Source organism: Agelaius phoeniceus, chromosome 1 (genome assembly GCF_051311805.1).
Source record: "Agelaius phoeniceus isolate bAgePho1 chromosome 1, bAgePho1.hap1, whole genome shotgun sequence".
NCBI classification, from domain to species: Eukaryota; Metazoa; Chordata; class Aves; order Passeriformes; family Icteridae; genus Agelaius; species Agelaius phoeniceus.
Genome location: NC_135265.1, coordinates 10,632,388 through 10,645,221, shown reverse-complemented (window position 1 = coordinate 10,645,221; position 12,834 = coordinate 10,632,388). Strand labels below are relative to the sequence as shown.

At 40.5% G+C, this 12,834-nt stretch overlaps 1 protein-coding gene across 6 annotated transcripts in view; it reads left to right on the top strand.

Annotated features, from left to right (window-relative positions):
• The window catches only part of DIP2C (disco interacting protein 2 homolog C), a 310,631-nt gene that overhangs the window by 219,139 nt on the left and 78,658 nt on the right, over nucleotides 1-12,834 (top strand). For all 6 annotated transcript variants that reach the window (XM_077192803.1, XM_077192765.1, XM_077192933.1 and 3 more), the window contains 4 exons: nucleotides 507-617; nucleotides 10,311-10,434; nucleotides 11,034-11,143; nucleotides 12,471-12,573. In XM_077192803.1, coding sequence (XP_077048918.1) covers nucleotides 507-617; nucleotides 10,311-10,434; nucleotides 11,034-11,143; nucleotides 12,471-12,573 — 448 coding nt within the window. The remainder of the gene's footprint in view (nucleotides 1-506; nucleotides 618-10,310; nucleotides 10,435-11,033; nucleotides 11,144-12,470; nucleotides 12,574-12,834) is intronic.

Here is a 12,834-nt window from a genome sequence, read left to right as displayed (position 1 = left end):
AAACTTTACACTGGGACAGCAGGACAGTCCTAGAACAAAACTGTTGTATGAGGCAAAGTGTAGTGAAACAAAACAGTGTGTTAATGATTGGCATAATGACATCCTAAGTCTGGATAATTTGATGTGGTCTCATGTACACTTCAGTTTCAGTAACTTCAAGGAAATTAGTACATTAGAATCTAAAATCCTTCTAATTCCATTTACTTAGGCTATTTAACACTGGTAATGCAATCAGTTAATTCAGAACCAGATGAAAGGTGTTGTCAATGTGGGAAACAATGCAGCATGAATATATTTAACTACATCCTAAGTGAAAACAGTAATAAAAATAATATTTATCAGAATATATTCCTTCTGATTCCACATTCATCTGTTATTAGGCATTTGAATAGCTGTCTTAGAAGTGCTCCAATATCATCTGCATCCAAAAGGAAGCATGGAAACTCCAATTACCATGATCTGACACCTAGGAAAAAACATTTTTAATGTGAATTTCTCTCTTTCAGGTAACCCTGGTGTTTCCTAACAATGATCCTGCTGCTTTCATGGTGGCATTTTATGGCTGCCTGCTTGCAGAAGTTGTCCCCGTCCCTATTGAAGTGCCACTTACAAGAAAGGTGGGGAACTCACTCTCTTCTCTTTACTCCATTTTAGCACTTACATCAGAATAAATCACAACTGAACATGGCTTTTGAGTACATTTTTGTGGTTAGCTAGCTCTAAATCTGAGGATACCAAGATAGTGCTGTGTGGTGAATTATACATAGCTCCTTCTGTTTTGGGATAGAAAATCTGAAGATGTGCTTGCAGTTTCAGCAAATGCAGGTCTGCATGGAAAATGGGAGGAAAGTTTTTCAAGAGAACAGCTTTGCCAGTCATAGATGGATTACCTTTGTTGCCTTTTAAAGCCTTCTGGTGTTGGCCACTGACAAAGAATCATTGGCAACAACTGCTGATTTTCCACCTGTCCCTGCAACCCAAGCTATGTTATAATGCCACTGGTGCTGTGTGTGCTACTTCAAAGCTGTTCTGGAAATGCCTTCTCCTGTGTCTGTATGTGCATGTGTGTCCCAAAGCTTCTGTCACCATGGTCACCTCTGGAAGGGTGGCACTTGAACAAATTCAGCTCAGGAATTCTTGCCACAGAACATACATTCATAGAGAAAACTGACCACTGCTAATCAAAGCATTTCACATCCAGTGTTGGTTTAAAGGCAGAACCACATATCCCAGAGAAGTGTTAGGAGCCAGCTAGAGCAGTTCCAGCTGGAAGGAGTGTCTGGGGGCAGTGAGAGGTGGAGTGAACCACAGCTGGATCCCTTAGATAGGTTCTGCAGAATCTGAGGATGTATGCCTTGAAGGCTGTAAGTACAGCAAAATGTATTTATTAATTACAAGGGTTGCTTTTGGTCATATCCCCTTAATTTGCCATGTCTGGCAGCCCCCACATACCCCTTGTATAATTGCTCTTTTATTAGTTAGCACTAATAATGGCTTTCTTTAATTATTTGCTCTGGGCTTGTCCACACAAAGAGTGTTCTCTAATCTTTACAAGTTTTGTTTTTAAAGTGAATTGTTTTGTGAAATGTTGACTGAAGCCATGAGATGCCAGGCAAAGGCCTGAGCAAATGTATTGCTTTGGTCACATTTTCAATATTTCAATTGTCAAGGGCTTTTCTTTGAAATGTTCCAGTGTTAGAGTAGTCTGGAGCAGGAGCTCAAATCTTTGTTTCATGGACAGAAGGAAGGACCAAGGGAAGGAGGAGACAGGATGTGCCCCAGCTTAAACTGACTGAGACTGGAGGAAAGAGGCAGGAGAGCTGGGAAGGCCATGCAAGGGGAGAGGATGGGGACCTCAGCCCCCATGCCTGCTTTGGGGAGGAGGGTTAGGCTGTTTCATTTGTAAAATGATGCATTTGGGAGCACTGAGAGGTGGACATGGCTGTAGAATAAGGATGGTGATTTTAGTGGAAATGTTTGCACTGGGCTCTCATTGTGCCCTCACATCTGAGGGCAGTACATTTAGTCTGAGGCAGTTGCATAACATGGTGCATTATTTTGATAAAAACCAGAGATTTTATATGCATCAGCAAAATAAGGCCAGCAGAATATGTACATTTTAAGATCTTACAGAGTGCTCAAATGGGTAAATCTGCATTAATTCCATGAATAAAATAAAGAAGCAACATGGTTTTGAGGGTTAAAAAAATCTAATATGTCTTACTCTGTTACTATTCTCTGAGGTCTAATGACATTTTAAAGCACATAGATAGGTGTAAATTTGATTTATTTTGGAACATCTGATACCGCATCCACCCAGTAAACTATAAAATCCAGCTGTCCAAGTAAATACTCTGTGTCAAATGAATAACTTACCCTAATTTGGCTGCACCTCTTGGGTGTTTTTTTTTAAAATATGTATCTATATATGGATATATAAATATACACTTACACATGTGTGTATATATATATATATTTATATAAAGGAATATCTACAGACTCAGACTGTTTATCTTTTGCCACAGTGTTTAAATATCAAATTAATAACACAATAACAGAGATGTCAGTTAAAAAAGCAACATGATCCATACTCTATAAATAAAGCTATGCAATCTCACAGCATATACTATTTCAAATATCTTTGCATTTGTTTATATGGAAAGGCAACTGGAGTGGAAACAATGAGATGAAAATCGTGTTCTGAGTTGTCCCAGAAGGAATATGTCTGCCTGGTCAAATGGCAGTGGATTGCTCCTGGCATCCGTGGGAAGATGTCATTCCTGTCATCACACAATGGCCTAGACTGTTATTTTATGCTTTCCCATCATTTGTTCTCTGCTCTGCATGCTTCAGTACATTCTGGCAGTGGACATCTTTTGGGTTGCTTTCTGGAAGACAGAGAAGTGAACTAGCAAATAGAGCAGCAATTAAATTTTATATTATACTACAGGCTTACAGAATAATAAGCTGGTACAAGATGAGCTATTTCAGGTAGTTATACTAGCAGCCATTTTTAATATTTAAAGTTTGTACTAGCAGCTTTAATACTGTTCTACATTTTCATAAAGAAGAGTGTTTCACAGTTCTGTGCAGAATTTTGTCCCTGGCAATTTAAAACTGAGCAGTAATTTTTGCAGCCAGGTAGAGTTTTGCCTTACAGATTGCTCTGCAGACATCTGTAGATGGAAGTAGCAGCTTTTGCTTTACCAGCATATAGATTTTGTGTGTATTCTCTTTTTTGTTTTTAATAAAACTGTTTTTTTAAGATTTTGACAGGATTTTTTTCCCAGTTCACTATTAGGTGAAGGTCCATCTTGCCTTGCTCTTTCCTTCTGCATCCCACCATTAAGTTGACAGAGTACCTAGAATACCCCCAGGACTCCAGGGGATGTGTGACCTGGCATCTGGGATGGACTGTCTGAACATCCAGGAGCCATGCAGCATTCTCCAGTTTTATTCCCAGAAAGCTTCCTAGTGTTTGGCAAAGAAAAGTTGGAAATTGGAATTCCTGCAGCATGGTTTTGACTCTTTAGATTTGGGACATCTGATCTAAAATTAAAAACCAAAATCCCAAACCAACTCTTCATTCTAAAAGCAGCAGCCAGGGGTTCTGCAGTCATTGTAACAATAGAACAAGCAGAATTTTTATTTCTCCTCCTTTCCCTGAATTTAGTACCATTGCAATGCCTTTATCATCAACACTCCCCAAAATTGTTAGAGCTAATCCTCATCCCTTCATTTATAGGCTCTGTTCTCTCAGAATGGTGTCCCTCTCTCAAAATTTGCTTATGTTTCCCAAACATTAGCAAACAATGTGTCCTATACAGCATCTTTTCCTTCAGAACTGCCACTTATGTTAATCTTGTGAGTTGCAAACTATGTCATAGAATGTGCTGTCAAAGTAGATGAGATGGGAGTTTCAACATGTTGAGTTCTAGTTCAAACAGTGATTTACTATGTCCCTCATGAAAGGATTTTAAAATAAGGTTTTGATTTCTTTTTCTTTATATTTTTTAGGTCAATGTTTTTTTCCATTTGATCGGCGCCGTGAAAAATATTATTATTCTGCTCTGATACAGTCAGGGGAGCTAATCAGTTTTAATCTAAAAATAACATATTTGTCCTCCAAGCACATTCACAGTTATGCTCAGTCACATGCTGTGAACATAGGAAGAAATCTATCCCTCACAGATCTTCATGGCCTCCTTATCATAGGCAGAATTTGTAGCAGGGTGTGTGTGACATGAAAGCATGTAAAAATTAATTTCTCACTCAAAATGCTATTTCCTAGCCTATTAGATTTAATGCTATGTGTGCTTCCAGCAGGCATTTCTGTACTTTTCCAGATGCTGGCTGTCACAGTGTGATTGGAAGAATTGTGTATTGTCATAGGAAATCTGGAGAGACCCACTCCAGGACACTCGAGATTTTTTTTAAAGGATGCTTCATACAGGGTAAAAACTGTTTTTGAGGAGCTCTTTTTATTAAATCCTGAAAAGTTATGAAAGCTTTAACAGTAGCCAGGGAGGTATACTCTTCCAAGACGGTGAAATTGTCCCAGTCATATCTTTCTTTGAAAGAAGCTTTCTAGTCTGAAGGAAATACACCTTGACATCTTTCCTAGTGTTTCAGGGCTCAAGATAAAATGAGCTTTTCTTTCTCTCAGCTTTACTCATTGTAGGACTGTAGTGTGCCAGAAACACTGGAACTCTCCATGCTTTTGAACATCTTTTGACAATGCATCTCTTTCTCCCCTGCATTTAAAATATGTACAAAATGTTTCATGTATTCTTTTCATTGGTATAATCTTCCAGTCCCCCCAAAGAATGTAAATTCCCTGAGCCCCACCTGAGCCCCCTGTGCAAACTGCTGGGCCCTGCTAGCCCTGGGCCTGTCCAAATTCCTCTTCCTACCCTTCAGCAGTGGAGCACCAAGAAGTCCTTGCTCAGTTTGCCGCAGTGAATCTTAGATCCTTTGAAGTCTGTGTTTCCTTATTATACTTTCAAGTTTAGGAAATGGTAATTTCCTGGAGAGAATATCGTATTTCATGCAGTGTCCACTGCCAAAAATAACTATTGTCTTGCTTTTATTAAGATTTTTGGATGTTAAATGCTCACCATTGGAGATTTCACATGCAAATTGCAGGCAGATATCAAAGCTGTTGTCTTAGGAGACAGTTAATTTCTTCATCTTAAAGCTGGGTATGAAGATTGTGTCTGCACTGTGTTTAATTTTTATCAAGGTCTTTGTGTTTTTTTAAAAAAAGAAGGTTTCCTTGATGCCTTTTTTGGCTCAGAACTGGTGATGCTTGGCCTTTACATCTGATCATTGCCCTGTTTGTTCTTTACCAGCAAATTTTTGTTAGGGTAAGGGCACTGGAGCTCAAATAAGCATTGTAACAGAAAACAAGATTAGTTCAGTCTGTGATGCTCCACCACATAATTCTCATTTTGAAAGCAGTCTGGGATTTGCAAGTGAACAGAAGTAACCTTTATCAGGCCAACCTTTGCACAGGCTGTCTCTTCCTTCCTTATTAGATAAGGATATGCACTCTCACTCACGGAGACAGGATCATAACTGTTTTCCTTCACACAGATACTCTCACAAAGCATTAGAGAAATGACATTAACAGCATGCTGAAATGCAACCACACGTGGGATTTTTTTCATCCTGACAATGAATTATCACTCTGCAGCAGGAAGAAGACAGTTTGCCTCCAAGTACTGGTGAAAACCTTTAGGGAACCTTTAATAAAAGTCTTTAGAGAACTTTGAATGGCTGCCTACAGCAGAGAGGATTTCTGGGTTGCTTCATCTGAAAGATTGATCTCTCTAGGTGTGTGAAGACATAGTCTAAAGCTATGCACACCTCAATTTTCATACCCCAGCCAGTGCTGTGCCTTCAAGAAATGTAAGGTGACAGTTCCAAAGTCAGCAATTGGTCTCAAACTTCATGCTGCAATACCTCAGCTCTGTGTTTTGCCTTCCACCTCCATTACATGTTACTTCAGACTGTGAATTGTGGAGGATTTGACAATGAGCATCTCTGGCAAGTCTCTCCCTGTCTGCAGTTGGGACTGCACTCAGTTGTTTCACTTGGTCTCCACCAGCTCCCTGAGGTTTCTCTCCCCACAACATTCAGCAAAATAAAGTGTTTATGGCAAGTGGGGGGTTGCCAAGTAGCAGATAACCAAAACAGCAACTAACACTTGTAACAAAGCAGTGTGTCCTGAAAATCTATTCCCTTCACAGGTAGGAGATTGATTTTACTTAGAGGGGAAGAGGATTTGGGGGTTTTGACAGAATATTATTTGGTTGTGTCTCTTTGCAACTTCAAGTAGTTTTCACCATTGCAGCCATTCATTTCACGTTGCCCAAAAGGCAGGGCAATAATTTTGTCTGTCAAATCTGTAATAATCATTGCCCCTAAAGTCAGTAGCCCTTTTTGTGGCCCATATGTAAACTTTGGCAGCATCAGGCAAAGGATTGCACTTTTAGCTCAAATTTCATTTTTCAAACACAAGTTTTGCCCAAGGTCCTCACTGTTCTGGGCCTGTCATGCTGAGGTATGAGGAGCAGCAAAGACTTGTTTACATGGTTGAGTGTGTAAGGAACATTGTGGTGTGTCTGTGGGATGTAAAAAGGTTTCAGGGATGTGGGATGTATAAAGGCTTCCACTCCTGTCAGTCCAGTATCCCAACACCACCTGAGTAGTTAGGAACAAGTTCTTCTGTGGGCCACCAGTTTTCACAGAAGAACCTATATGGAGCAAGGGATGTCAACCCCTTCTTCATGTCTCTATTCTCTGCAGTAGTTTTAGATTCTGGGTCAGGATGGAACCACCAGACACAGGCAGAAGGTGAGGATAACTAGTTATGAGGTGTGGGAGACTGAGACTGAAGGTGGAATTGATGGGCACCAAGTAGGAGACTTCCAGAAAGCTTCATTGGGTTCATACTGCAAAATCCTCAACTGGAGCTCCTGTGGCCCTTGAGAAGAGTGTCTTTCACAGCACCTCTGCTTCAGCATCTTGATTTGCCTTTGTCTTGCAAGGCAGGATTTACTGTGGCCACCAACCATGGTGTGGGATTTGAAAGTCTGTGAAGCACACTGCCCATGCCTGGTGCAATTCTTCCAATCTCCCATGGCAGTGTTACATCACATGATTGTTCAGTCATGTTTTCCTTACAATTGAAAGAATATCTGTTCAGAAAAGAATATTAATGCTGTTTGAGGTGGGCTGTCCTGATGTAAAGCAGTGTGCTATTACAAACTGTTACATGTGCACAGATTGTGTAAAGAATCTATGTATGTGTGTGAACTGCTACAAATGAATGATTAATATTTATGTGGACATCCTCTGAGGCAGTCGATATGGCACCAAGGGAAAGTTTAGGCATTCTTTCTTGTGTTATCTAAAAACCTCTACACTGTTAATACAAGTTTCTTTTTTCTGGTGTGTTCTTTTGCTGGGAGAAGAATTTGACAGGTGATTTCTTAGCTGATGCACCCCCCAGGGCCATGGTATGCTGATGCTTGAGGATCCACACTTTCTACTGGTTTCCTTATGTTAGATTTCTTAATGGAATTTGTTAGGTTAATTTCTGTTTACAAAGTTCAGCAGTAAATGGAATTTCATTGCTTGAGAATTGGCGTTTTCTTGATATAGTGGTGAAACAGTTTGTAGCAGTCTTTTATATGATATACAATTATAACAACATTGTAATTTAAAACTGAGATCAATGTCATTGCTGCATTCAATTATAAAATTTATAAAATTAAATTTTTTAGTTGGTAGTTAGAAATCCATACATATATTAGTAAGCATTTATTAGATTAAATTTAATGGGAAATTGTGAGCAATGGTAGTATGAATCTGATATTCTAAGGAACTCATGACCTCCCTTTATAGATGATCGAGTAGCAGGTCTCAGAAGCTGTGTTGGCCAAGGAGTGGTGTTCTCCATGGAACACTCCAGCCTTCCTCTTCCTGCCATTCCTTCTGAGGGACCCTCAGGAGAGCCATCCCTCCTGCAGTGTTCAGGCACCCACAGTTCCTTCCTCTGAGCAGACTCCAAGAGTGGAGACAGGTCTCATCCTCATGTGAAACTAGGACTAGATCTTGCTAAGTGCTTGGCCCATGGGTTTGACAACAGGGATGTGGAGCAGCTGACATGAGAGTCAGTGAGGACAGGAATTAATGCTGGACAAAGCCCATGAAGTGCAGGTGTGGTGGGGCCAACAACATGCTCCCCAAAGTGTTGTTCATGGAGACACCAGTGTTATCCTCTGTTCACAGAATGCTCTCATTGTCTGGTTTTATATGGGCAAAGATGATACACAAGCTTACGTTTAAAAAGCCTTGCTGAAAAAATGTCTTTTCATGTTTTTCCTGGTTTTATAAACATTTTGGCTATAATAAGCAAAAGCAAATACAATAATTCTGGATAGGAGGAGTTATATGGCATAGACTTTGACAGATCAGTTAATTGTCTCACATTGCTTGCTTGGCTATCAAAGTTCTGATAATTGCTGCCATATACATATTTTGAGGTAGTATGGAAAAATAAGCTTCTGCTTGTCCTCTGTTCTCATTGCTTCTCCATTTTAGATGGTTTTATTTGACTACATAAAAATTTCATTAAGAATTGGTCAGGCTCTGGGGCTTTCTTTCCATCATACAATTTTGCTTTGAATAAATCAATAGATTAAGGCGTTTCCATTGTTGAGTGTGCTCTATGGTTGATTTGAAAGATAGTTTAATTTGATCTTGTGAATCTCTTTAGGTGGTTTTCAGTAGAATAATTCTGTGAAGAAGGGGTCAATATTTCAATGTGCATTTGCATGTAGGGCTTTGCTCTGTTGAAGAGCCTGTTGGAGAGATGTAAAGTTCATAAAAGAGTAATGACAAGACACTATACATAAAGCAGATGTAATGCTGTAGAAGCACAGCATCTCCTCAAGAACAACTATGGCCTAGACTGGGAAATCATTACATGACTTCTTAATCTCACTGCTTCTATTCCCTTGATGAAAGTAAAATGTAATGAGCTTACTCTAATGGGCACTTGACTGTATGTGGTACTTCTGAAATGTGCCTGTAACTACTCAGTGAAATGGTTATTGACAAATCAGGTTAGATCAGCATAAACAGGGAAACCCTCACCGCTGTACACCCATCATAACATCTTAATGGTTGGAAGCTTTCTCCAGGTGGAAGCATCTGTAATCCATATTATTTCCTAGAATTGTCACAAGATCACAGAATGGTTGAGGTTAGCAGAAATGTGTGGAGGTGACCTAGTCCAGCTTCCCTGCTCAAACAGGGTGCCCAGGACTATATCCACAGTAGCTTTTGGATACCTCCAAGTATGCAAACTCTACAACCTCTATGGGTGCTTTGTGCCAGTTACCCTCCCAGTAAAGAGGCATTTCCTGATTGTCAGAGGGAACCTCTTCTGTTTTGGTTTGTGTCCATTGCCTCTGGTCCTGGGCCAGTAAAGGAAAAGTAAGGAAAGAGCCTGGCTCCATCTCCTGCACAGCCTCCCTTCAGGTGTTTGTACACATTGACTGGATCCCTCCCTAAGAATTCTCTTCTCAAGGCTGAGCAGCCCCAGCTCTCACTCTGCCCTCAGAGGAGAGATGCTCCAGTCCCTTCATTATCATAGTGGCTCTTTGCTGACTCTCTGCAGTAGCTCTGTGTCCTCCTGGAAGCCCAGAAGTGGTGCCAGCCCTGGGGATGTGCCTCACTGGTGCTGGGGGGAGGATGCCCTCCCTCAGCCTGCTGGCAATGCTCTGCCTCACACAGCTCAGGATGCCATTTGCCTTCCTGTGCACACTGCTGGTTCACACTCAGCTTGCTGCCCACCAGGACCCCCAGGTTCTTCACAAAAAGCTGTTCTCCAGACAATTCTGTTTCCTCAACATGTGCAGGACTTAGGATTTGCCTTTGCTGAATGTTATGAGGGCCCTGTCTGGCAAATTCTCCAGGTTTCCCTCTGGATGGAACAACCCTCTGTCAGATCAGGCATTCCTCCCAGCCACTTGTCATTTCTGAAGAGATGCAAGAGCAGATGCCATCTGATGATTTCCACTGTCCTTATGATTTATGCTGCTACACACAAGAGGATACCTAGCTTGTGGAATTCCTTTGTCAATGTACAGATGAGTTTTGATAGTCACCTAAAAGGAAATTAATTGAAAGCAAAGAGACCTCAAGATAATTTTCCTCTCAAGATAATGTGCCCAAGAACAAAAGTGCTTTCAGCCTGTTATCACTTCTAAGCAATTCTGTATTTTTTCATCTCTTAGGATGCAGGAAGTCAACAAATAGGCTTTTTGCTTGGAAGCTGTGGAGTTACTGTGGCCTTGACCAGCGATGCATGCCATAAAGGACTGCCTAAAAGCCCCACAGGGGAGATACCACAGTTTAAAGGTAACCTAGCCCTAGTTTATCGTGGCTCTCACTGGTCATTTACTACAACAAACTGCTCTTGTTTAGTGGCTGTGGGTGAGGGTCAGGCTGTGATGAAACCCTTGCCACAGGAGCAGCTGGGACACTGCTGTCCTGGTGTGTCACTGAGGCTGTGATGGCTGTGCCAGCCTCATGGATGGAGCACCAGTGCTCCCAGTCCAGCTCTCTGCTGGCTCAGCCAGGCTGCTGAGACCATCTGTGGCCACAAAAATTCAAACAACAGTCTTAGGACTGTAGTAGATGAGAAGTGTTCATAGGATTCACTCCTTCAATGAAGTGTAGGGACTTCTGATGGGGAAGTGTGAATGAACTGCTGGGGCCAAAAACAGCTTAAACTGCCCAGCCATTCCCTTAGGGACTGCCTAAAAACACCTCAGTAGCTGTGTTAGAAAAGCAGATCTGCAAAATTTTCCTTCCCATACTACACTGAGGTTCAAAGGAAGCAATGTTTAGGTAATGGTGACACAGAATTTTCAAGAATAAAACTCTGGCAGGGAAGGCTTTTGTCTTGTCTTATCCAGCAGAAACTCAATGAAAGCTGGCTTTTGTTTGTACCTCAGGCTGGCCAAAGCTGCTGTGGTTTGTCACTGAGTCTAAACACCTCTCCAAGCCACCTCGTGACTGGTTCCCACACATCAAGGATGCCAACAATGACACAGCTTACATTGAGGTGAGTTAATGAAGATGCATCTTCTTCTCAAATCATTACATGTGGCACTCTGGATTAGGTAAACATCATTATTCATTCAGTAGTCACAGAAGCAAAGAACATCCTGCTTTAGCTTGTTAATAAGTAATGTTTTTTTAATAAATTCGACCAATACTGATTTCAGAAAAGTCAATGGAATGTTAAATTGTTTTCTGGGTGTTCCTAACATTAACATTTTTATGTGGCTGCTGCAGTGTTATATTATATTTGCCTTGAGCAATCTTGGTTCTGTTCAGTGTGGGCTTGCCCACTAGCCTTGAATGGATAGATGACAAGGTTCACAGTGAAGCTTCAGTTCTCATATCCCAATCTTCAGGTTCTTTGAAAAAGAAAGAATTTCTTGTTCAAATGCTTGCCTGTCACTTACTGCTTTATGAGTCACACTCCCAACAACAGAACAGCATCAGGAAGGGAAAGTTAGCAATGCTGTTGAATTTAATTTTCCTCCTTTTTTTCTCATCATTTTCTCCCCCTTCTGCATAGACTCAAATACTTTGAATTCAGTGGTGATAATATTGAATTTAAATTATACTTCCAAGGGACTAAGTGCAAGTGAATGGACCTTAGTGCAATCAGGACACTGGGCTAGAGAAGCAGGGATGTCTTCACTCTCAATCTTGCTGATTATCTTCATCATGGAGAAAGATAAATGTTTAATTTATTATCTGCCCCTGATAGTTCTCAGACTTACATAAAGTTACAAAAATTATTTCAATAATCACCAATGGCCTCCCACCTCTTTTTTGCTGCTTTTTCATGAGTCTCACATTCTCCTGATCAAAGAGCTTGTGTCTTTCAGGCTGTATACACATAGATTATCATCACAGCACCCAGCAAGGATTCTGCAGTCAGCTCTTATCACATGCCTTATAAAATGCAGAAGGGAGAAGCTGGGGTTTAGTGGTTGGCCTATAAAATCTAACATGTAAACACTGAACAGACTGAACTAGGTTATTCTCTGCTAAATCTAGCCAGTCCATTAGTCACTGACATGATCAGAATTGTTAGAGTTATGTTTCCATAATGCTGGTTTTGAAACAACACATAGATTTCAGATATCAGACCTGGGAATCTTCAGTCAAAAGAGAAAGCCTAGCTGAAAAAAAAAAATTGCCATTTAACAAAGAAATGCCTCCAAAACTCCCCAGTACTGCTGCCTTCTTAAAATAGATGTGTCATTAGATGTGTCCATCATTCACCTGCAGAGGAAACACTTTAAACATAACTATTAAATAATGGAATTATGGCAATTCTTTCACATTGACTTTCCCTGCTTATTTCTTTTTAGTACAAAACATGTAAAGATGGAAGTGTGCTTGGGGTAACTGTGACAAGGATTGCACTGCTGACACACTGCCAAGCTCTGACCCAGGCATGTGGATACACAGAAGGTATGGAGTGTGCTCATCATCCTTAAAACATGTGTACATCATCACTGTACACCATCCTTAAAATCAAGTGGGGATTGTCATTTATTTTTCATCTGTCTCCTATATTATGTTTTAAACAGTTCTGTGCCAAAGGCTTCTACATTTAAAAACATGATTTTTTTTTTTCATTTGTTTCAGGAAATATGTTCATGTTTAAAATATCTATAGGAGAGGTACAAATAATGTCTTAACCAATATAAATCCTGCAGTGGAGATTTACTT